The sequence below is a fragment of the Pongo abelii genome, chromosome 2 (assembly GCF_028885655.2).
Source record: "Pongo abelii isolate AG06213 chromosome 2, NHGRI_mPonAbe1-v2.0_pri, whole genome shotgun sequence".
In the NCBI taxonomy this organism is placed as follows: Eukaryota; Metazoa; Chordata; class Mammalia; order Primates; family Hominidae; genus Pongo; species Pongo abelii.
The window spans coordinates 152,311,459-152,336,173 of NC_085928.1; the positions used below are offsets into that span (position 1 = coordinate 152,311,459).

The 24,715-nt window shown below is 39.5% G+C and overlaps 1 protein-coding gene across 1 annotated transcript in view; it reads right to left on the reverse strand.

Moving 5' to 3' along the window:
• The window catches only part of PCOLCE2 (procollagen C-endopeptidase enhancer 2), a 72,099-nt gene that overhangs the window by 17,245 nt on the left and 30,139 nt on the right, over positions 1 to 24,715 (reverse strand). Inside the window, exons 3-5 of the mRNA XM_002814132.5 lie at positions 13,705 to 13,960; positions 8,376 to 8,500; positions 4,227 to 4,363 (exon numbers count right to left, since the gene is read on the reverse strand). Coding sequence (XP_002814178.1) covers positions 4,227 to 4,363; positions 8,376 to 8,500; positions 13,705 to 13,960 — 518 coding nt within the window. The remainder of the gene's footprint in view (positions 1 to 4,226; positions 4,364 to 8,375; positions 8,501 to 13,704; positions 13,961 to 24,715) is intronic.

Here is a 24,715-nt window from a genome sequence, read left to right on the forward strand (position 1 = left end):
TGAAAGAGATGTGTTAAAAATCTCTACTATAATGAACTTTGTAGATCTGCCTTTCTTAATTTTTTAGCTTCATATAATCTTATGTACAAGTTTACAATTTTACAATTATTACATCTGCCGGATAAATTGCATTGTTTATCATTTATATAGCAACTATTTCTGGTAATGCTTTCTGCCTAAAATTGATTTTTTCCTGATATCAATGAAGCTATTCCAATTTTCCTTCAATTAGTGTTTGCTTCTAATCATTTTTATATCCTTTTATTTTCAAACTCTCTGTTTTTATTTTGGGGGGATGTGTCTTGTAAACAACATATAACTGGATTTTGTTTTGTTTTTTAGTATAACACTGTTTTCTATTAATTATTTGGTCCATTTGTATTTATATTGATTACAGTTATATTTATAGATATACCTATATATATATATATATATATATCTAGATGGTAGATATAGTTCTACCATCTTATCTTGTGCTTTTTGTTTGTCTTTTGAGACAGGGTCTTGCTCTGTCACCCAGGCTGGAGTGCAGTGGCACGATTATAGCTCAGTGTGGCATCGATCTCCTGGGCTCAAGTGATCCTCCGCCTCAGTCTCCTGAGTAGCTGGGACTACAGGTGCATGCCACCATTCCCAGTTAATTTTTTTTAAAAAAATTTACAGATGGTACGTTACCACGTTGCCCAGGCTGGTGTCAAATTCCTGGACTCAACTAATACTTCAACCTCAGGCTCTCAAAGTGCTGGGATTATAGGCTTGAGCCACCACACCTGCTTTGTCATGCTTTTGAAAATATTTCTCATTTTTTCTTTTCTTACTTTCTTTTGCACTGAATTTTTTGTCACTTCATGTTTCCTTCCACTGTTTTGCAAGTTAAAGACTGTATTTCTACTTTTCTCAGAGGTCATTCCAAATTTAACATCAACATTTTCTTTAGCATATTATAAAGTTAATATCTTCACCCTATGCTCAACTGTTCTTTGGAATGCTTCCTTTTGCATGTCAGTCCTTTATTCTGTGATCATTATCTTTCTGCGTCCAGTACATAAGGATGCAGTGAGGGTCTGCTGGTAAATAATATTATCAGATTTCCTTCAGAATCTCTAGTCTGAATTCATTCAAGACTTATATTTCTCAATTCCCTAATTCTTTCTGTAACTGTCTCATCAGCTATTTGACACATGTACTAAGTTTCTCGTTTTAAATTATTATGTCTGTGTTCTGGGAATTCTATTTGGTTCCTTGTTAAATCTGTTCGATCATTTCTGAAAGATTCTTGTTTCTTAGTCATACTTTCAATGGCCTGCACTTTGTAGGCTATTGAATCAATTTCTTTAGGCATACTGATTTTACATTCTGTATCTAATAATTTTAAGATATATAACCTCTGTGGGTCTGACTATACTGTTTGCTTCTACTGACTCTGTTTATCTTGGCTTTCCTTTCAGTTTTGTGATTTTTTGATTAGGAGCTTACGTTCCTTGAAACTTTATAAGGATTCTGAAGCTTAAGTTCAGATGCATTCTTCCAGAGATTTGTGTTTCCATCTGTCAGCTCCTGCGGGCATTATCAACTTGGAAGCTTTAAATTAAATTCTTGACCTGTTTTTTTGGGGACAGTCAGGTAGTGTAAATTCTAACCCCAAATGTTGGCTGGTTTTTGGTTAGAAATTCTCATCGGAGACTATCCTTTCCTTCACCAAAAGCCAAGGCAAAACCAGCCAGTTTTCCTTACTATCTCCTTTAGGAAAGGGAGAAAGTTAGCTTACTTATATTGGTGTCAGCTTCTCTGGGTCCCTTTTCTATACATGCTGTGGGTCTTTGCTCCAAGCCCCCCTGGGCTGGACCCTGAGCTTTGTCTCTCGTCCACAAGCACGGTCTGTTAGAATGAAGTGCTAGGCCTCCAGGAACTGGCACATGCCCCGGGGGAGCTGCCACCTTCAGCATGTGCTTCTCTCTCTGACTTTGGGCTTCTTACTACTTTTGACCTCTGATGACTTCTCTTATTTTTTGACAACTCAGCAATGCTTTCAAAATTTTTTCTTAAACTTTAGGAATCTTGTTTAGTGTTTATTCTATAAAGTTTTTAAGGATATCTTATCTTGCATATTGCTAGAAAATGAAGCTTGAAATTACTTTTTAAAGGTATTTGGATATGAAGAGGAGAGACATGGAAGAAAAGTTAGAGCAGGACAGAGTCAACAGAGTTTATAACTTTTTTTTTTTTTTTAATTTGGGAGAACTTAGGTTTATAGGCTATGGGGAAGGAATAAAAAGGGAGGTAGACGATAAACATGAAGAAAAAGAGGAGGGTTAATAAATGGAGGAAAGTTTCAAGGGAATAAAGGAGGAGGTCCAAAGGAAGACATAGATGAATGTGTTGGCTTTCAATAGGGTGTGTAGTCCCCAACAATGTCCACATCCTAATCCCTGGACCCTGTAAATATGTTTCTTTATATGGCAAGGGGGCTTTGCAGATGTGAGTAAGACTCTTCAGAAGGGGAGAGTGTCCTTTATTACCTAGGTAGGCCCTAAATGTAACCACAAGTGTCCTTATAAGAGGGAGATTTGACTAAGAAGAGGAGACAGAAACAGCGACTGAAGTGACACACTTTGCCGATGAAGGAAGAGGGCTACAAGCCAAGGCATGCAGGCAGACTCTAGAAGCGGGAAAAGCCAAGGAAACAGATTCTCTCTCAGAGCTTTCAGAAGGAAACAGCCCTGCCGACACCTTGACTTTAGTCCAGTGAAACTGACTTCAGACTTCTGGCTTCCAGAACTGTAAGAGAATACATTTGTGCTGTTTTAAGTCGCTGCATGTGTGGCAATTTGTTACAGCAGCAATGGGAAAAGAATTATCTAGGAGCTTAGAAATAGGCCCTTCTCCAATATATTCATCTGTAAACCAAATCTGGGTATGGTCATGCTTAAATTCTAACTACTATCTTGCATGTATTAAAACATTCTTAATATTATCAATGTAAATGTAAATGAATTGAAATAGAAAATCTCCTTTAACTCAAATACGTCAATGAAAAATCATAGTAATGCATATAAAATCAAGTGATGCATATAATCTAATTATGTTTAAGCAACAGAGTAGAAAAGGGTATTTAAATTGGCATAATGGTGACTTGAAGGCAAGCTGCAGTAATTTCAGCTGTTGCTTTTACTAATATTGTAAGTGAAGTTATGAAGTATCTTGCACCAAAATACAGTTATCTATTGCACCAGAATACAGCAGAGTTAAGTAACTTGCTCAATGTCACACAGTTATTAAGTGGCAGAACTCTTGGCTCCATAAATGTTTGTTGAATAAATACATGGTACCTTCAAGGTCCACTTAGCAAAAATTTGGATAGCAATGTGAGGGGGAGGCATAAGGCCTCAAACAGTCCAGGACAGATCTCTGATAAGGTAAAAATCATTTGGGTTTGTCGTAAACTTCTGGGTTTCCTTGTCTGGATCCCCAGTATTAAGCCCCCTGGTTGTTTTTGTTTTGTTTTATTTTGTTTTCAGAATTTTCCCATTCCACTCTGATGCTTGATCTCATTCTTACAGGGCAGTGATGTATCCCGGTACCTGGCTCTGCATCTGACCCTGGGGTATCACCAGCCCTCCTTGTTTCTGTTTGGCTGTTGGCACTCCTGTTAATGTTGCCTCAGGGTCTGGGTTGGCTATTCTTTTCTGGTGGTGCTGACTCCATGGTTATGGGACTTGTAGTGGTTTGGATCTGTGTCCCCGCCCAAATGTAATATAATCCCCAATGTTGAGGAGGAGCGTGATGGGAGATGACTGGATCATCAGGGCCGTTTCTCATGGTTTAACACCATCCACCTTGGCGACAGTGAGCTCTCTGCTCTCTGGTCGTTTAAAAGCATGTGGCACCTCCCCCCGACCTTGCTTCTACTCTGGCCATGTGATGTGTGTGCTCCCTCTTTCCTTTCCACCATGATGGTACATTTCCTGAGGCCTCCTGAGAAGCAGAAGCCTCATGCTTCCTGTACAGCATGCAGAATCCTGAGCCAATTAAACCTCTTTTTTTTTAATAAATTACCCAGTCTCAGGTATTTCTTTATAGCAGTGCGAGAACTAATAGAGGACCCAATAATTTAACAAAACAACAACAACATAAAATCTTGCAGAAAACAAATGTGATTGGGAAACTGAACAAGAAACAAGTTTAGAGCCATAAAACTATTAAAGACATAAATAGGTGCTACTTACACAGGTGGGCTATCACCACAATACTTTCCAATTCTCCTAGCATCATTGACTTCCCCGCCATTAAACACAGCCACATAATCATATCGGCAGTAGTTATCTCGCTCCACATCAAACTTCTCAAACTTTAATTCTATAAGCTTTAGAGAAAGCACAATAGAAGTGTCAAATATTAATAGCATTGTTGCATAACCTCAAATGGAATTCTTCCTCTCCCCAGATTTGGAGGATACTACGATTTTCCTTTGTAAAAAAAGTATGCATTATGTTTAAGTGCTTTTTGTTGCATATTTCTTATTTAGTTAAAAAAAACTGTGGTATTCTTTTGCTTTTAATTGTAATCTTTCCAAAAGATCATCTCAAACTCAGATCAACTCTAGTTAGGATATTCAACTTAAGAATTCTGTTCACTTACAGCTACAAATGTATGGGAACATTATGTAACACTAGCAACCTACTTTAAGACTATAATTGGTTTTGGAGATCTATTGTACAGCATGGTAACTATAGTTAATAATAACGTATAATAAACTTCAGCATTGCTGAGAGTAAATTTTTTTTTTTTTTTGAGACAGAGTTTCACTCTTGTTGCCCAGGCTGGAGTGCAGTGGTGCGATCTCAGCTCACTGCAACCTCTGCCTCCTGGGTTCAAGCAATTATCCTGCCTCAGCCTCCTGAGTAGCTGGAGTTACAGGCGCCCGCCACCACACTTGGCTAATTTTTGTATTTTTAGTAGAGACGGGATTTCACCATGTTGGCCAGTCTGCTCTCAAACTCCTGACCTCAAGAAATCCACCTGCCTCGGCCTCCCAAAGTGCTGGGATTACAGGCATGAGCCACCATGTCCAGCCAAGAGTAAACCTTAAATGTTAACACCACCTTCCACACACAAACAAAATAATAACTATGTGAGGTGGATATGTTAATTACTTTGATTGTGGTAATCATTTCACAATGTATACATATATCAAAATATAATGTTGCACATGGTAAATATATATAATTTTCACTTGTCAACTATACCTCAATAAAGCTGCAGAGAAAAAGAAAAAGAAAGAGAAAAACAAGATTGTAATTGGATAACTGGATGTGTGTTATAGTGGGAAAAGGGGCTCTATACCTTAATAGAAGCTAATAGAAATAAAAATTATTATCTAAGATGCTCCTTATATTACTGTATGTCAGGGAGTAATAGTGTGCGTGCATATATGTGTAGGAGGGTGAGCTGAGTGGATAGAGTTGTTCCCCTTTTGAGGGAAGGAGACTGACATTTCTATCAGATGTAAAGAAGTCAAATTTTCAGGACCAGTTATTCAGGGAAGTGGAATTGATGGCAGTGTCTTCTTGAAGTATGTTTGAAATGTGTGATACCGTGCACGGCCTAATCAGGGTGTGGTTATTTTTGAAGAGGTTGCATAGAAGCACTGATCTACAAAGTCAGTGTTAGGTTTTTAGTATTTCTCAATTTTTGCACTAGTACCAATAATAGTGTCCTAAATTATTCAAGTGAATAGGAAATTTTGATTAAATAGGCAATCAATCATTCCCCATACAAGCAAATGTTTAAAAGAACATTTCCAACATGTGAATGAAAGGAAATCTCACTGGATTTATTATTACCTATGACAGCTGGTACCCAATCTTGCTGGGCAGCAAGTGGGCAAGAACCCTCCTTGCTACTTCAGGGAAGATAAAGGGCATTAATTCCTATTAGCTAGAGAAGACCCAAACACAGTAATCCAGGTGAAGATGATAATAGCAACAGCATCAGAGATGGACACAAAGGTAATTTTGGCTTTGAACATAATTGCCACACATCTTTGTACTGAACTACCTTTTAAAAAGTCAGTGCCAGTGACAGGTGAATAATGCTTATTTATACTTAACACGGCTTTAAATTGTATTAAAATATTTCCTCTTTGGGTCCAGTGACTTCTCACCACTTACTAATAAAATGCTTTCCAGGTTATTAAAAAATTGGCAAACTTTTTCTACTTAGAAATTAGTCACAAAGGCTGGGCGTGGTGGCTCACGCCTGTAATCCCAGCACTTTGGGAGGCCGAGGCAGGCAGATCATGAGGTCAGGAGATCGAGACCATTCTGGCCAACACGGTGAAACCCCGTCTCCACTAAAAATACAAAAAATTAGCGGGGCATGGTGGCGGGTGCCTGTAGTCCCAACTACTCAGGAGGCTGAGGCAGGAGAATGGACCGAACCCGGGAGGTGGAAGTTGCAGTGGGCCGAGATCGCACCACTGCACTCCAGCCTAGGTGACAGAGCAAGACTCCGTCTCAAAAATAAAAAAGAAATTAGTCACAAAAACTTTTGCAGAGAAGATTAAAAAAAGTAAAGAAGAAGATAAAGGAAAAGAACTGTGGTAACAAATGAAGGTAAGGTAATTCTTTAATAGAAGAAAATTCCAATAAAATTCCTTCAATACAATAATTCCCTTGCATAGAAACTATTTAGGACTTAATTTTCCCATTATATTTTTCTCCTTTGAGAAACTGCCAGTGATTTCAAACACAGTGATTAAGAACTCAATTGACTGAAGCCAAAAATCACATTAAAATAAAATAAAAATCAAACAACATTTAAATGATCAAAGGGAAGAACAATGGAAAAGAGATGCTTAACTGTAATCTGAAAGTATAATTAAGTTGGAATTATTTGGTCAAATATATTTACAAACGTCACAGAGAAAATGATCAATACAATTTCAAGAATTACATAATGGTTTAAATGTTTCAGAAACACAATTTTTAAAGTTACTTTAAACTATAAAACATTCAACAGACTTATAAAATCTTCCATTATTAAATAAATGGCCATATATTTCTTCTTAGAAATAAAACCAAGTTTTGGAATTATGATCAGTGTTTATGTCTGTATATATGTGTATATGTTCAAATCACTAACTTGCATGGTATATTAGCTTAAATAATTTTCTATGAAAAAAAGAAATATACGACAAATGATATCTGTTCAAGCTATATGAAAGGTCAATTTAGAAAAGTTTTTTTTAAAAACAGTATCATAATGTTTACCTCATAGTGTTTGGGTTAAAGTCTATAGTGTTTCTAATAGTAATAATTTTTATAAAGTTATCTTTAAAGGTCCACAGAGTAGAGTTCATCTGTTTCTATGCTAAGTTCTTTCCTGCAATTAATATGTGAAACTGGTTCCCAGAAAGGGTAAAAAGTTGTATATGTAACCACAAATTAATAAATACTGGAAAAGTCGACCTTCTCTGTTGATTATTTCAGAACAATGAATAAAGCTTTTTGTGGTGAACCTGCACATATTTTATTTTAAATGACAACCAAAAACACCCTAAAGCAGACCAGCTTGTTCTTTAAAGAGATAATGTGGCTTGCTTTTGTTGGCTTTGTTGAGGCAAAGCATCCACACTTTTTTATTTAGTCACTAGAATAACTATTATCAGGACATGACAGGTTTGTGATGTGAGCAAATGGTAACCTGAAATATCCATGGACCTGGGGATTTTTATCCTCCCACAGTTAGTCGCTGCTGCTTATAACATCCACTGCAGGGTTAAACAATCCTATGTGGGATTTGCTTACCATTTGTATTTTTAAAACTGTTTTGAAAATTGTCATTATATGGCAGGAAATCAAATCCATGAATTTGCAACTCAAAAAAATGCAAAGGGTAGGCTGGGCACGGTGGCTCACATCTGTAATCCCAGCATTTTGGGAGGCTAAGGCAGGCGGATCACCTGAGGTCGGGAGTTTGAGACCAGCCTGACCAACATGGAGAAACTCTGTCTCTACTAAAAAAATACAAAATTAGCCGGGCGTGGTGGCGCATGCCTGTAATCTCAGCTACTTGTGAGGCTGAGGCGGGAGAATCGCTTGAACCCAGGAGGCGGAGGTTGCGGTGAGCTGAGATCGCACCATTGCACTCCAGACAGGGCGACAAGAGCGAAACTCTGTCTCAAAAAAAAAAAAAAACAAACAAAAAACTGGGGTCTTCGCATGAAGAAATACCTGTGTCCAGGAGCCTTCCTCTTCTTGTATCCCTTAGCTCTCGAATAGCCCCCACAACTGGAGGCTCTTGAGAGTTGGTGGGCCCCCTACACTGGGCAATTCACACATGTATGCTTTCTTCACACTTCCAGGGAATCTTACCTGATTCTTTGGGGCTACAATGTGCCACACACAAGTGACTCCTGCAGGGTAATCCCGGTCTGGCCAGTTGGGGGTTTTAAAAGATCCGGAAGGTCTGTCAAGGCGTCCTCCACAATACTGATCCCCTTCAAGTATTAAACAAGGAAAAAAGTCCACAAGTTTATGTAGGTTATAGCAATACAACCATGTGGAGATTAGGAATGTGGGATCTTTGGTGAGAGTACAGTAAATAAGGCAACAGCAGAAGCGCTTACATTTTCTCTTAAAAATATGGTTACATGCATAACCGACCAACACACGCAATGAATGATCTCTGTTACCTGACATAGCATATCAACACAAGAGAGGGGAGAAGTGGACTCAGGGCCTCTTTTTTTTTTTTTTTTTTTTTTCCTTAGACAAGGAAGACAAAACATTTGAATATGCACTCATTCAGAAAGCTTGTAGGCTCAAAAAATCATAGAGATGTTAAGGCTCCTCAAGGCATTGGTATTTAGTAAATACCCAGGGACAAAATTTGAATTAGTTGATACAGACAGCTCTCATTACTAGAAAACTTCCCATGATATATATATATAATATATGTAAGTTTTAAGAATAAATTTTGTTTGTAAAAATAATACATTTATAAATTTTCAGCAATACAGAAAGGCATAAGGAAGAAAGTAAAAATCTACCCCCAAATCCCTAGCCACCAAAAACTAATCAAAATTAATAGGTGACAAATATCATTTCAGGCATCTGTACTCATAAGTTGCATATGTACCTGTAGGTTGGCAGAAATAATGTAAGAATTATTTTAATATGAAGTTCTAAATTAAATTTTACTTGAATGTAAATGACAAATAAAAACTGAACTGAAACTAAAATAATTATACTTCAATGGAATATTTCTTTGACACAGAATATAACCATTCTTAAATCAAACTTCTAAATTTAAGAAAATGTATTATAAAAATGAAGGTTGGAATAATTTCTAAATCTCCATTTAATGAAAACTTTCAAGTATATACAAAGTAAGTAGAATAATATAATGACCTCCTACATATCCATTACCCAGTTACAGTAATAGTCATCATTCTATTATTCTATCTATATTGCTACCCAATCCCCACGACCTGCTTCATTGTTTTTATTATTATTATTTTACAGGTTTTGGGGAAATAAATTCACATACTCTGAAACGCACAAATCTTAGCTGTACAAATTTGAAAAATGGATATACCTGTGTAAACCACACTCCTATGATGATATAGAATCCATTTCCCACTAAATTTGTGCATCCCTTCCCATCCTGCCAGTTCTCTACACTACTTTTCTGAAAAACTTCCCATTAGATGAGTTTAATTTTAGAGCTCCATATAAATTTGTTTACCCATTGTCCTGCTGATGGGTGGTTTCTAGTCTGGACTATTGTGAATGAAGCTGCTATGAACAGTTTTGTACACATTTGTTTGTACATGTATCTTCATTTCTCTTATATAAATAACCAGGACTGCAACTGCTGGGCCAAGAGTCGATGTAAATATTTAACTTCATAAAAAACTACTGGAACTTTTCTCCAAATGGTTGTATCATTTTACACCTCTCTTGAGTATGAACACTTCGGTTGCTTTACATCCTTGCTACCACTTGGTGGTGTCAGTTTTTTAGCCAACATGGTGGGTAAGTAATGGCATCTCACTGTAATTTTAATTTGCATTTCCCTGATGACTAATGAGAGATACTGAGTAGTTTTTCATGCACTTATTGGCCATTCATATTTTCCTCTGTGAAGTGTCCAAGTGTTTTGCCAATTTTTATACTTACTGGAATCTTCACCTTTTTATCGTTGAGTTGTATGAGTTCGTTGTATATTCTGAATACAAGTTCTTCACCAGATATTTTTGTGAATATTTTCTCCCTTTCTGTAGGCTATTTGTATTTGTAACCATGTCTTTTTATAAGTATTAGTTTTAATTTTAATGAAGTTTTATATTTTTCCTTTTACTTTCAACCAACTTGGTCTTTGTATTTCAAGTGCTTTCTTGTAGACAACATATAGTTGGGTCCAGCTTTTCAATCCATTCTAACAATAACTGTCTTCTAATCAGAGTATTTAATAATTTACATTTAATATATTTATTGATCTTCTTGGATTTAATGTGCCATTTACTACTTTTTTCTATTTGCTTTACCTTTCTTTGATTCCATCTATTTTTCCTTCTAGCCTTCTTTGGGTTAGTTGGATAATTTTAGTATTCTATTTTAATCTTTTGGCTTTTAGTGATAACTCCTGCATTTTTAATGGGTTCTCTAGGGATTATAATATGTATGTTTAACTTATCAAAATTTACTTAGAGTTAATATTGTACTTCACGTGTTGTATATGTATGTGCAACAGTGTAATTACATTTATGTGTCCATCCTTTGGTTGTCAAACATATTACATCATACACTATATATTCCACAACACAGTGCTAAAGTTTTTTTGTTTTGAACAGATACATGTAAAGAAATTGAGAGAAGAAAAGAAAATAACATATACCCTTTTATATTTACTATTTCCAATGACCTTCATTCCTTCTGTTACTTTCATTTTACAAGGTCATTTCCCTCAACCTGAGGAATTCTCTTCAATATTTCTACCGGTGCAAGTATAAAAATGTCTTTCAGAGATTTTTAGTGTTCATCTGAAAATGTCTTTATTTTACTTACATTCTTGAAGGCTGGCTATAGAATAGTGGTTGACAGTTTTATTCCAGCGCTTTAAAAATACTATGACAGGCCAGGGGCGGTGGCTCACACCTGTAATCCTAACACTTTGGGAGGCCGAGGTGGGCAGATCAACCTGAGGTCAGGAGTTCAAAACCAGCCTGGCCAACATGGTGAAACTCTATCTCTACTAAAAATAGAAAAATTAGCCAGGCATGGCGGCACATGCCTGTAATCCCAGCTGCTTGAGAGGTTGAGGCACGAGAATCGCTTGAACCTGGGAGGTGGAGGTTGCAGTGAGCTGAGATGGCACCACTGCACTCCAGCCTGGTCAACAAGAGTGAAACTCAGTCTCAAAAAAAAAATACTATGACACTGCTTTCTGGCTTCCAATGTTTCTGAGGAAATGGAAGCCATCATTCTTATCACTGTTCTTCTGTATGGAATTTAGTTTCATCTGATTGATTTCAAGATTTTCTCTGTCTTTAAATTTCTGTAATTTAATTATAATGTGCATGGGGGTGCTTCATTTTTATTTGTCCTGTGGAGTTTGTTGACCCTCTTGACTCTATTTTTCTTATTTTCATTATTTATTTTTTAGATAGAATCTCGCTCTGTTGCCCAGGCTGGAGTGCAGTGGCGCAATCTCGGCTCCCTGCAACCTCTGCCTCCCAGGTTCAAGCGATTCTCCTGCCTCAGCCTCCTGAGTAGCTGGGATAACAGGAGTGCACCAAAATGCCTGGCTAATTTTTTTGTATTTTTAGTAGAGATGGGGTTTCACCATGTTGGCCAGGCTGGTCTTGAACTCTTGATCTCAGGGGATCTGCCTGCCTCAGCCTCCCAAAGTGCTGGGATTACAGGCATCAGCCACCGCGCTCGGCCCCTCTTGACTCTGTAAGTTGATGTTTTTCACTGTATTTGAGCAGAGTGAAGTCATTATATCTTTAAATATTTTTTTCACTTTATTATCACTTTCTGGGACAAAAATTACAGATGTTAGACCACTTGATATTGTCTCACTGGTTTCTTGAGCTCTTTTTCTTCAATCTTTTTCCTCCTTTTTCTTCAGATTGAGTAATTTCTATTTAAGTTCACTGACTCTTTTTTTCTGCCATCTCCAATCTACTTGTGAGCACAATAAGTAAATTTTAAAATTTTAGATCCTGTTTCTTTTATCTCTAGAATTATTACTTTATTTTTTAATAGTTCCTGTTTCTCTTCTGAGATTCTCAATTTATTTATTATGCACATATTTCCCTTTATAAATCCTGAAACAAACATGTAATAACAGCTTTAAAGTACTTGTTTGCTAATTGTAACATGTGAGTTACCTTGAGATCAGTTCTTCTTGACTGCTTTTGTCCTTGAATAGGGACACACTTTTCCTGTTTCATTACATAACTACAGACTGGACATTATGCATGATACATTATACTCTAGATTCTGTTGTATTCTGATAAAAATAATTTTGTTCTAGCAGGCATTTAACTTGGCTAGACTCAAACTTGAAATCTGTTTCCCTGGCAGCAGGCAGCAGCTGTAATCTCTTTTCAGTTCTTTCATTTTTCAGCTGATGCTTTTGTGCCAGGCCAACTGGGCTCTCCTCCACACATGTAGAGTTTAGCTGTCAGACAAAGATTTCAGTAGATTTTATATGAATATTTTGTGCCTCAATTCTGTAACTCCCTGCCTGGATTTCCTCCCCAACATTCTGGCTGCTCTTTCAGCCCCAGATTCTGTCCTCTGACCTTTCAAGTAAAAATGTTGCACTACAGTCCAATCCAAAAGCAGATTGTGGACTGCTCTTAGGTAAAAGGCTGAAAACATACAAATATTGCCCACTGCAGTGATCTTTCAAAAGTAGAGATTTCTACCCTTGGGAGCTCACTATATATATATGAGATATATATACATATCATATATATGTGTGTGTGTATATATGTATTTGTTGTTGTTTGAGACAGGGTCTCACTCTGCCACCCAGGCTGCAGCACAGTGGCATGATCTCGGCTCACTGCAGCCGTGACCTCCCTGGGCTCAGGTGATTCTCCTACCTCAGCCTCCCGAGTAGCTGGGACAACAGGTGTGTGCTACCACACCCAGATAATTTTTGTATTTTTTGTAGAGATGGGGTTTCACCATTTTGCCCAGGCTGGTCTTGAACTCCTAAGCTCAAGAGATCCACCTGCCCTTGGTCCCCCAGTGTTGGGATTACAGGCATGAGCCACCGTGCCTGTAAAAGCTATTTACAATAGCTTTTATTTTTTAAAAGCTATTGTAAAAGTACTCAAATAAAAGTAAGCACACATAGAAAGGTATGGGAACCACTGGCCATGGCTATTTCTGGAGAAGGGACTATGGAGTGGTGAAGGGGTGTGTTTGCATATTTGCATGTGTGCTTATGTATGCAAGCTCCACATTTTTACTCTATGAATTTCTATATTTGATTTTTTACAAGAATGCATGTGGACTTAAATTAAAAGGCTGATTTTTTGTATTGGTCTCGTCATGGTTTGATGGCATTCACTAGCTCTTTGAGAACCACTCTTAAGCTTTAAAGGAGTAAATAAATATCAAGTGCCAAGAACAGTGAACCAGCATTACTGTTGTTATTGCCATTATGTGGAAACAGTACCTCTTTCGTTTGGTTCAGCAGCGGAGAACATGGCCATGAAGCCATTGCCAGCTGTGTTGGCATCAGAAATCATCTGCACCATCATCTTGTTGCCACTGGACACAAGGGCTCCAGGCCGGAAAGTGCCACAGAAGCGGCCAATGCGCTGGCCATTGGCATGGCCATTGTACACATCCACAAAGTCATAGCGGCACAGGTTGTCACTCTCGAGGTCTATGAATCGGAAATTAAGAACGACTACTTTTCCTTCGGGAACCTGCCAAGAAAAGGGCCAATTAGAAAACTGTCATGAAAACAATATCTGAGGCTTTGACATCCAGTCACTTACTTAAGTGTGTAAAGTATAATATCCAAGATAATGCTTTTTCCTCTCTCATATCTGAACTAACCCAAGGGAAGTTTTCTAGCATACTGCATTCCTAAAAAATTTAAGTACTTATTTTCTTTTGACAAATTCCGCAATTCTCCAGGATTCACAATCTTATTCCTTAAGAACTTACCTCAACAAAGCTGCAAAATATTAGATCAGTATTATTAATGGAAGAGTCATTGCTTAGAATGAATACCAGTCCTGATTGGACCTTAGCATATATTTGCATATTCTAATACCTAGAGATATTGCTTAGCAAAGAAACATTTAAAAATATCATTTCTTGGCCGGGCACGGTGGCTCACGTCTGTAATCCCAGCACTTTGGGAGGCCGAGGCGGGCGGATCACAAGGTCAGGAGATAGAGACCATCCTGGCTAACATAGTGAAACCCTGTCTCTACTAAAAATACAAAAGATTAGCCAGGCGTGGTGGCAGGCGCCTGTAGTCCCAGCTACTCGGGAGGCTGAGGCAGGAGAATGGCGTGAACCCAGGAGGCGGAGCTTGCAGTGAGCCGAGATCACGCCACTGCACTCCAGCCTGGGTGACGGAGTGAGACTCTGCCTCAAAAAAAAAAAAAAAAAAAATTTCTTACAAATAATACAGTAGGACGCACTCAATGCCTGTGTATAGAATGTTTCTATGAAGTTCAAAATAAAGGATTTATTTGGCAATTGTGTAGTTAATTTACAGATAATTCATTTTGGGTCCTGAAACATCCAAATGAACTACCTATACTGACGAAACGAACTGAGTAATTGCTGAATCATCTCTTCTGAATGTCACTAAGTTTTTTGTTCATTTGTTTTCCAGGTGAAGACTTTATATGTCAGGAAGCCTTGAAACACAATGCGCTAATGAAGAAAAAGACAAGCTTTCATTTTCTCATAATATTTTATTCATCATAATTTCCCCATAAAATTCTTAATGATGGTTCCTTCCTTATTCCCTGAGTAGGTAGAAAAAAATGGCTATAAAAGCATTTGGTAGGATTCTCAGGATACAAAAGCCCCATTTCTTTCCCAGTTCATACCACCTTTTAATTTCTTCATTCAAGTTGTTCAGTCATAAAGTCTTGATCATAATTGTTTTACTCCTTTAATCAGATGGTCTCCACTGAATAGTGGAGAATTCCATTCTGTAAAAACTTACATATAACAAAACTCAGTGATTAAAAAAATCAAACACACAATCAAAAGTGGTTGGTTTATATTCATCTTAATTAACTATTTCAGACTCAAGGGTCAATAGATGCTTTGACATTAATAAGGCATCCCCATGTTGGTAAGTACAGTGCCATACATTTTATTTTCCTATGGTAAGATGAAGTGTTTTCAGTGCTATTTGCTTTTTGTGTCAAACACATCTACACACTTCATCGTAGAAATTATAATGGCGTAGTCCCCAAAAGGGACACGTTTGGCTTTGCCATAGTTGCATTCTAATTCCTAGAAGCTTATCTCAGTGGTGTGAATATCAGAGTTCCAAAGAACTCAGAACAGCTTAAGAAGCTAATAACAGAAAGAACAATTTAAATTTTAAACATTATCACCAAGATGTCTGTTGTAGAACTTCCCGTCTTTTGCTTTGTTTTTTGTTTTGCACACAACCTCTATTTGTACAATGATCAGAAAGTTATCAAAATATGATGCCACATCTGTAATCTTAAATATAAGCAGGCTCTCTATGAATCACCGAAAAAGTCCTAGCCATGAAAAGAATCTCAAACTAATTTGTTTTTTTCTTGCATGAATAGTGACTATTTGTATAAATGTATAGAGGGTAATTCAAAGCTATTAAACTTAATGAAGTCACTCCCAGAGTGAATGTGGATAGAAAAAGGAAGAGGTCTAAGTATAGAGGCCTGGAACACTCCAATGTCATCAAGTCTGTGAAGAGGTCAAACCACAATAGAGACTGAGTCAACAAGGAGGAGACAACCAAAGTGTGTGGTGTCTGGAAGCCAGGCAAAGAGAGTATGTCAAGGAGGAATGAATGGGCAACTGAGTTAAGCGCTGCTGCTGAGAAAGACCAGTGGGTTTAGCAACACAGAAGTTTAGCAACCGGAAGTCACTGGTAATGCTGACAAAGCTTCTTTTGGTGGCACCATGGGGAGAAAACTGGATAAGAGAAGGATCATGAGAAAATGGGGTGAGACGAAATGGTGACAATAAATATAGACAAGCTTTTCAAGGAGTTTTGCTGTAAAGATGAACAGAATAATATGGGGGTAGCTGGAAGGGGATATGGGGTCTAGGCAGAGTTTTTGCAATGGGTGTTTCCTAAGGCATGTTTGCATGCTGATGGGAAGGATTCTGTAGAGAGGGCAAAACTGATGAAGCAAGAGAAAGGGAGGATTGCTTAACAGATGTACTTGAGCAGGCAAAGGGGGATCTGATCTACAGAAGGAACAGCTGGTGGAGTTGGCCTTAGTAGGAGCATGGACAGTTTTGCCCAATGACAGAAGGGAAGACAGATGTAGGTAGGTCAGTAAATGAGGTGGTGAAAGCATATAGAATTTTTTTTCTGGATTGCTTTTCTTAGTAAAATAGAAAACAAGGTCATCAGCAGCAAATGTGGAAGAGAGAGGCACTACTGGGAATCTGATAACAGAAGAGAAGGTGAGGAAATGGATTAAGGAAATGCAGCAGGAGTACCAGGACTGCTGGGGCCCACTTGAAGTAAATGAATTAAAATTAAGACCTCTCTGCATGGTGGCGGTATTTGTTTTTGTTTGTTCGTGGTCTTCTTCCCCAGCCACATTCAGCTGCGTGGGCAGAGGTACAGGGCAGGTGGAGAGTTGGTTATAAGCAGCAGGGGAGAGCGGTGAGGTTTGCCAAGGGAGGACATGGCAGGAGAGAGGGACAAGGGAGTTGAAGACATAGGCAAGGGAGTGACCATGATGATGTGTCGTGGAATCCAAACTGGGTTAGGATGGAAATCAGGACCCTGTGGGGTGAGGACAGTAACAACCAAGACTGTGGTGGAGCAAGGACAAAATAACAGTGGAAGTGGGAGAATGAGGAACTATGGAGGATAAGTTCTTTGGCAGAGAAGAGGTTAAAGACCTGAGAAGATCACCCATATAGATATTGAAATTACAGTTGATTAGGACAAGGAAGAGTGTTGAAGACAGTGACAGTGAACCAGGAGTTAAAATTTCCAAAAAGCGAGGAAGACTGTCCAGGAGGCTTTTAGATGATTTCAACAAGGAGAGGAATAGGGAGGTATAATCATGTTTCATTGGCAGGTTCTTGGTTCTCTGACACTACGTAGACAATTCTGTTGACTCTCTCCTGTAGAGAGGTGTTGAAATTAACTACAGGACTTGGATGCTCGTTCCCAATAAAACAAATCATTTGTTCCCAAAAGTTTTGTACCTGTTCCCATGGCAATGAAAATTTGAGAATGAGACACAAATATGATCAGCAATAGAAACTTGGTTACATCATTGCAATTTTGAACACATGCTGACCCGAACAACCCTGGCAAAGCTTCTTTTGAAAGAAGGATGCAGAGGTGATCTGTACCAGTGTGAGTCTCCTATAACCAGAAACAAATGTCATCTTGCACTGAAGGCCAGAGAGAAATTCTATTGCAAGTGAGAAGCATACTGCTGTGAGCCTTTTCAGTATAATACAACATCCATTCTTCATTTTTTATATGAGTGATCAAGATTGTCTGATGCCCTCTGATGCAAGCTTTGATAAGAGCTCCTGATTGTCATTATAAAGGACTTTAGACAGCATATTCTCTGAAGACGGCCTTTCCACTTGGAGAATCTGTAGTCTGTATCCTTGATTTTTCTTTGTTAAGAATAGCAAAAAAATTAAAAAATAAAAAATACAGAAAGATACACAGAATAATATAACACCTGAATACCAACCACAAAACTGACTTTTGTTAACATTTTGTTAATAGATTTTTAAAGTCTCCTTTAATGAAGTAAATAAAACATTTCAGATAAAAATGAGATTTCCTTTGTCTTCATCCCAGGCCCCATTTCCTCCTCCTTCCTCAGAAGCAACCACTGTTACAAATTTAGTGGGTTTCCTTCCATGCTGATCAAAATGTGTGTGTGTGTGTGTGTATTTATATATATTTATATATGTGTGTATATACATATACACATGTAAGTATTTATGTATATTTATGTGTATATATTTTAATATATTATATATTTTTAATATATATTATATATAATATATATGTATCCATGCAAAATGCACAGTGACAATTTTGTGTTGTTTTAAAAATTAACTAAAATGGTGCCAGGCTCATGCTTGTAATCTTAATACTTTGGGAGGCCGAGGCAGGAGGATTGCTTGAGTCCAGGAGTTCAAGACCAGCCTGGGCAACATAGGGAGATCGTGTCTCTACAAAAAATTTAAAAAATTAGCTGGATGTGGTGGTGCATGCCTGTAGTCCCAGCTACTTAGGAGGCTGAAGTGTGAGGATTACTTGAGCCTGGGACATCAAAGCTCCAATGAGCCATGATCACACTGTACTCTAGCCTGGAGGACAGAGAGAGACCCTGTTTAAAAAAGAAAAAAAAGGGAAGATGGGACAATGTTTACATATCACTCCACTACCTGGGCATCCTTGAATTTTCTGGCTGAAGAAGAAGAAGGAAAAATAAAAATACAAAGGACCTTCACAAGCTATTCCTTCTACCTGGAACATGTTCCCACTTCTGCCCTTCTCTCCCTCATGCTTAGGGTCTCAGTTTCAAGGTCACTCCCTCCTGGAGACATGCCTAGACACCCCCAAACCCCAAGGTGGGCTCTGTCCAATTAGCAGTGCATCCCTCAGGTCTGTGAGCATGGGATGGCTAAGCCCACTCACTGTATGTTATAAAGCTCAACCTCAAGTGGGCAAGGATCCTTCCTGCCTTGTTCACTGTTGCATTCCCAGGATCTGGCATGGCCCCAAGTTGAAGCTTAACATCAAAAATATTTGTTAAATGAATAATCCATTAGGTACTCAATGAATCACCGGCTTCCTTGCACAAATCACAGACAATATACCTACTGCTGGCTCCACCTTTTCCACTCTAATATTTCTTACCTTGTCTGGCAGCAGAGCTCCAAAAGGCCACTCTCTTTTCTAAGCCATTCTTTGCAAAAAGAAGATGCATATCTTTTTGGAAACTTTATATTTCAAATCTCCTGTAAATGCTAACACTTAATGCAGAAACTCAAGGTGCTTTTTTGGTGGCAAATAGATGAAGCTACTGTTTTGTGAGATTATATTGATTTGGGGATTCATTATCTGCCTGCAGAAAAACAATTCAATGTTTGTGTTTTTTCCTATCAACAGCAAAGTCCTGTGTGGGCCAAAGCCTAGAGCTTCCACAGTGACCTCAACTCACCCCGAAGCTCCTGGGATGTCCTCACTGTCACAGGCAAATGTGCCAAGGCTCTCGATGCCGGGGCTCCTGCCAGAGGACAGAAGAACTGCATTTTAAGCTGATGGTTTGCATTTTTAGGACACTATGAGCAAAATGCAAATAGGAGGCCAGCTTCTTCTGTGTGGAGGAGTGCATTTCTGCAGAAATGGGAATGCTCCTTTGTGTCTGCAGCTTTTCCTCCCCAAACACATCATTTACTACTTTGATCAAAAAGAACTGTTTTTGCAGCACATGTGATTTTTTTTAAGCCATCATTCTAATCTTCTATGATTTCCCTCTTCCACAAACAAACCTTTGGGAACGTGCATTCTAAAATGCAGACCACAGTTTATCTACGTAAAGCTTGAGGCACAGCCACTCAGTGTCACCTCTCTCATGTACCTCCAAAGGTAGTCCAGAAAGATCTATAGACAAATTATGTACAAATATTTGGCAGTCTTTCTAGAGTGGGATAAATCAGAAGCTTATAAGATCTTATTCATCTATATTCTGGGTATATTTCAATACTACTCTTTTAAAGGTAAATCTTATACATGTTTAAAAAATAAAACATTTGATTAGTAGAAATAATGAGATGTTTTGAACATTTTCTTTTGTTTTGGGGGATTTCACTAAAAAAACTTTCCCCCTGGATGTCTAGAAGGAGCGTGGAAACTCCCATCCACCTTGAGCCCAGCCTGAAGACACCAGTGGAGATAACCGCTGAAGACCACCCAAAACTTTCCCACTGCACTTAGAAAATCTTCACCTTAATTATAGTTCACACACTTAGTGAATATCAGGTGCCAGGTATTTTTCTATGCACTATATACGTATCACTTCATTTAATCCCTTACAGCAACCCTATGAAGTTGATATTATTATTGGCCCAACTTTACAGTTTACAGATGAGGAAACTGAGGCACAGAGAGGTTAAGACATTGCATGATATATCCCCTTATCTCTCATCTTTCTCCTTCAAGCAACAACTTGGCTGTCATGCCACTTTTCTGTTCAAGGAGCCCTCCGAGCTGGTTTCCACCTAAGGGCCTTTGCACAGCCTGGTCCTCTGCCTGGCACAGCCTTCTCCCTGGTATACACCAGTCTGACTCCACCTCATCATCTAGGTCAGCTCAAGAGTCACTGTTTCAGAGAAGCCTATCCTGAGCACCCCTGGTCACTTAGATCACACAGCCCTCTTATTTCTTCACAGATTATTTATCATCTGTCTCACCATCAGAATGTAAGCTACAGAGAACAGTTGGTCTGTGGGTCTACAGTTTGTCCAATGCTTTGGCTACTATAAGTGCTCAGAAAATATTCATTGAATAAATGACTGCGATCCTTATAATCTTTAAAAAAAATAGTGCAGGCCATGACTCCTATTACTAGCACATACTTTTATATAACAATGTAAACTCACAAGTACAGGGCAAGCATTATTAAGATCCTTACGGGGAGGAAGAAATGGCTGACAGCGGTTATGATGACTTGCCTAAGGCCACCCAGAAAGACAATGGCAGAACTCAGGTCACCTGACTTCCACCTTGCTGTGTTTTTCCACGACCTGACTATGGCAGAGGCTGAGGAGATGCTCCCAAACCTTGTTTCTTCTCAGGTCACACATGGAGTAGACATTTCCCAGCCTCTCTTGCAGTTAAGTTGGGGCCATGAGTCTGGGTCCTGGTCAATGGAATGTAGATGAAAGTGATGCACCCATTCCCTCCAGGCCTAGCCATAATACACGCCGTGCAATCCTTTTGGAGTTCTCTTTTTGCTCTAAGGAGGGGATTCAGTAGAAGAAACGTGGAGGTGTTAGAAGACAACAGAGCCACACAGAAGAAGGAGTCAGTGCTTAAAGGAGAGCTGCCCAGAACAGCCCTCCCACTGCACTGGACGGTGAAGGGAACAAGAAACAGCCATTTATTGGGTTGGGCCACTGGGACTGGGGGAGTTGTTTGTTAGAGCAGTTTTGCACTTTGTGTTAATTACCCTGATTAACAAATGGATAGTGACATTCACCAGGTGTCCTTACCTAGCACCTCTGTGGCAGGTAACTGTATAGACACCTTTGTGGTTTGGGGTGCCTACAGGCTCTCTAGGAATCAACAGTGTGACGTGGCCACCAAGGAAGTTGACACAGCCTGTGTGAATAGTAAGGGAGACACCAGCTTTGCCTAACTGTAGACTGCTTGGAGTACCATGGGCTGAATTCAGGTCAAAGCACCTCACTTTTGAGTAGACGTGGATGATTTGGAGCAACCACAAAGGTGAGAAAATTCAGAATCATCGAGGCATATGCTGTAATTTCCATGGCCCCTGCAAAAGCGTAACTAGGCCCTCGAGCCCCTGTTATCACCTCTGAGTTATCACCGCTGAGTCCTTTACTTGTCGCTGGTCAGCTGGGGTGAGAGGCAACCAGCAGCCACTAGTACTTCTTAAGCTGAATGAAGACTTGGCTACAAAACGAACGAGACAGGACTTCAGGTTATGCATCTTGTGCAAATGCTGCCTAAGCATGAATATGTCCGAAAGATCCCGGCTGCGACCAGGCCCTTCAGCACTGGGAGGGTGTTTAAGTCTGCCACGTGGAAAGGCAAATGGGAAAAACATGAAGGGACAACAAAGCCGAACCCACAGAAGCAGGAAGGCTAAGGTAGATGCAGCAGGATGAGGAGACAGGCAATCGTGCCAAGAGCTGTCGCATTAGGTTTTGGTTGGGGAAAGAGATAACGTTGAAAACTAAGAGTATTCCTTTTCACAGACACTTGTCTTGCAGTTTTCCTTTGGCCAGTGATACCCTGAGATCCTACTGTGGACATAAGTGGTGGCAAATCTTCTGAGCAAGTTATACATTCCTCATCCATGTTCTTGAGAAAACTGGAAATTCACTGCTCAGTTTTTCTCTAAACAGGAGCTTTTTTTTTTTTTTTTTTCCATTTGCTCCTGAAAGGGTTTATAGCAAAACATTTTTAAAAAGCATTACCAAATGATAAAATAAAGAGCTGTAGATACACACTGAGCAATAAATTTCAGAAACACTCTAGGCAAGAGCATCCAGGATATTCTATATACTCTATAGTAAGTAAGAGTCTCCATTTTCCAATCTATCATACGTGTGCAATGAACCTGTACTTTCCCATGCTTCCTACTGAACCAGCTGGTGCGAGCCTGGTGCTTCGGGTGCCTTACCAGGCCTGGCATCAACCACAGCACTGGCACCTCCCGTGGCTGCAAGGAGCAGCAGCAGCAAATGCTTGGCCCTCCACAACCCGAGACTGGAAGGAGTAACAGCACCTAGTGGCTGAAGCCCAAGCTGTTTCATGCGATCAGTGTGCGCCCTGCCTGCTGTCCTTGAAAGCTGTTAGTTGTGTCAGGAAAGGGTTTGGAAAGGAGAGACAGGTTATCACTGGTTGTCTTTCACATTTAGCCATGTGTTCAAGGAGAACTCTGGGCACTGCATACATGCGTGATACACTTCTAGACAAGACCACGGCAAAAGGTGGAATACTAAGTGAAGCTCTACCAAGCCCATCCTAGATTATTTTAAAGCAACTATTAAGAGTAATATTTCTCAAGTCCTTAAAATGACTATAAAAAAGGGAAAAAAGGTAATATTTCTTTTAAAACAATGAAAAATCCATGACAAATGGTAAATCATATGTGATGCCCTGGATGACAGGTACACATCAGAACTGTCCGGGACAAATGTGGACACAGGGCCACCCTGGCCTTAGAACATCTAGGCCTCTCCTCTAATGTTTGAAGCTGCCTCGCTGAATCCCAACAACCACAGGTTGAATGAATGAACAGCTGTTGAAGGAATAAAAGAATGAAAGAATAACAGAGGAGCTTCCTATTACCTGCAGAATGAAGTCCAAACTCCTCAGAATCATAGGGTACTAGGCCCACCCCAGGCTAACATTCTGGCCTCATCTACCCCCCCAGCCCTTTGTGTCTTGGGTATCATTCTGTCCATCCTCAAACACACCTGGCCCCTTTCCTTTCCCACCTCTGTGAGGTCGTATGTAAATTCCCTGCCTGGAATATTCTTTCTTCCCTTCCCAGACTATTAACTTCCACTCCAATTTCAAAGTTGGGGCCAAATACACCTTCTCTAGGAACTCATCCTCTCCCATCCAATTCCTAGACGTGGGGGGATGTTACTTCCCCCTTTCACCTCCCAGAGCCAGAGCCCACTGTTCCCTCTCCCCTTTGGTGCCCCCCCAGCATCCACAGGTCTCGCAGGTGTCTGCAGTGTACACCTGGCCTTGCAGCTGACTGTGAACCTTGCACAGACAGGAGTGTTCTGGTCATCTTTGTCTAAGTAATTGAACCCACATGCACCTGGCAGCCAGGCATCCAAAAAGCACAATGCAGGTGAAGATGGAGATGGAAAAAAGTTTCCTATCTTCATATATTTTGGTCTCAGATCTGTGAATAGTTTTGGGATTTTCTTTGCTATTTATTTGTTTTGCAAATCAACAAGTATTCATCAAATACGAGCTGCTGGCACAGCAACATATACACACACACACATATACGTGCGTGCATGTGTGTGCGTGTGTATATCAAACTAGGATAAAACATAAACTCCAAGGGTTCATGTGACCCAGAACCTGGCAGTATCTCCCTGGGGTAAGTGGGGGGTCCCACTAAGACATGTGAGAGATGGCACCAACAGTTTGTTCATATGCCCGTCCCAAGCAGTCTGCTTTGTTATATTCCCTCAGTCCATGTATACAGGACTGGGTGTGTGTGTGTGTGTGTGTAAGAGAGAGACACAGAGAGAGACAGGGTCTTGCTCTGTCACCCAGCCAATTTCTTTACACCTTTGAAAACTGAAACAAAGTACTTAAGTCATTTTAGGGCATTCTTTCAATTCTCCAGAAGTTGTCACCATAAATTAATCCAGAAGATAGACATGATAGGTGGAGATTCCTGGAGAAAAAGCATCCCTAGGCTAAACCACTAGTACATACTATCTGGCAGATATTCTTAAAGGTAACAGACATAAAAGCTGAGGGAGACTTTTGCCATTATAGCTAGGAGCCTTTTTGTCATACAACACCCATGTTTTCTTCTTTTTTTTTGTTTTTTTTTTTGAGACAGAGTCTGGCTCTGTTGCCCAGGCTGGAGTGCAGTGGCATGATCTCAGCTCATTGCAACCTCCTCCTCCCGGGTTCAAATGATTCTCCTGCCTCAGCCTCCCAGGTAGCTGCGACTACAGGCGCCCACTATCACAACCAGCTA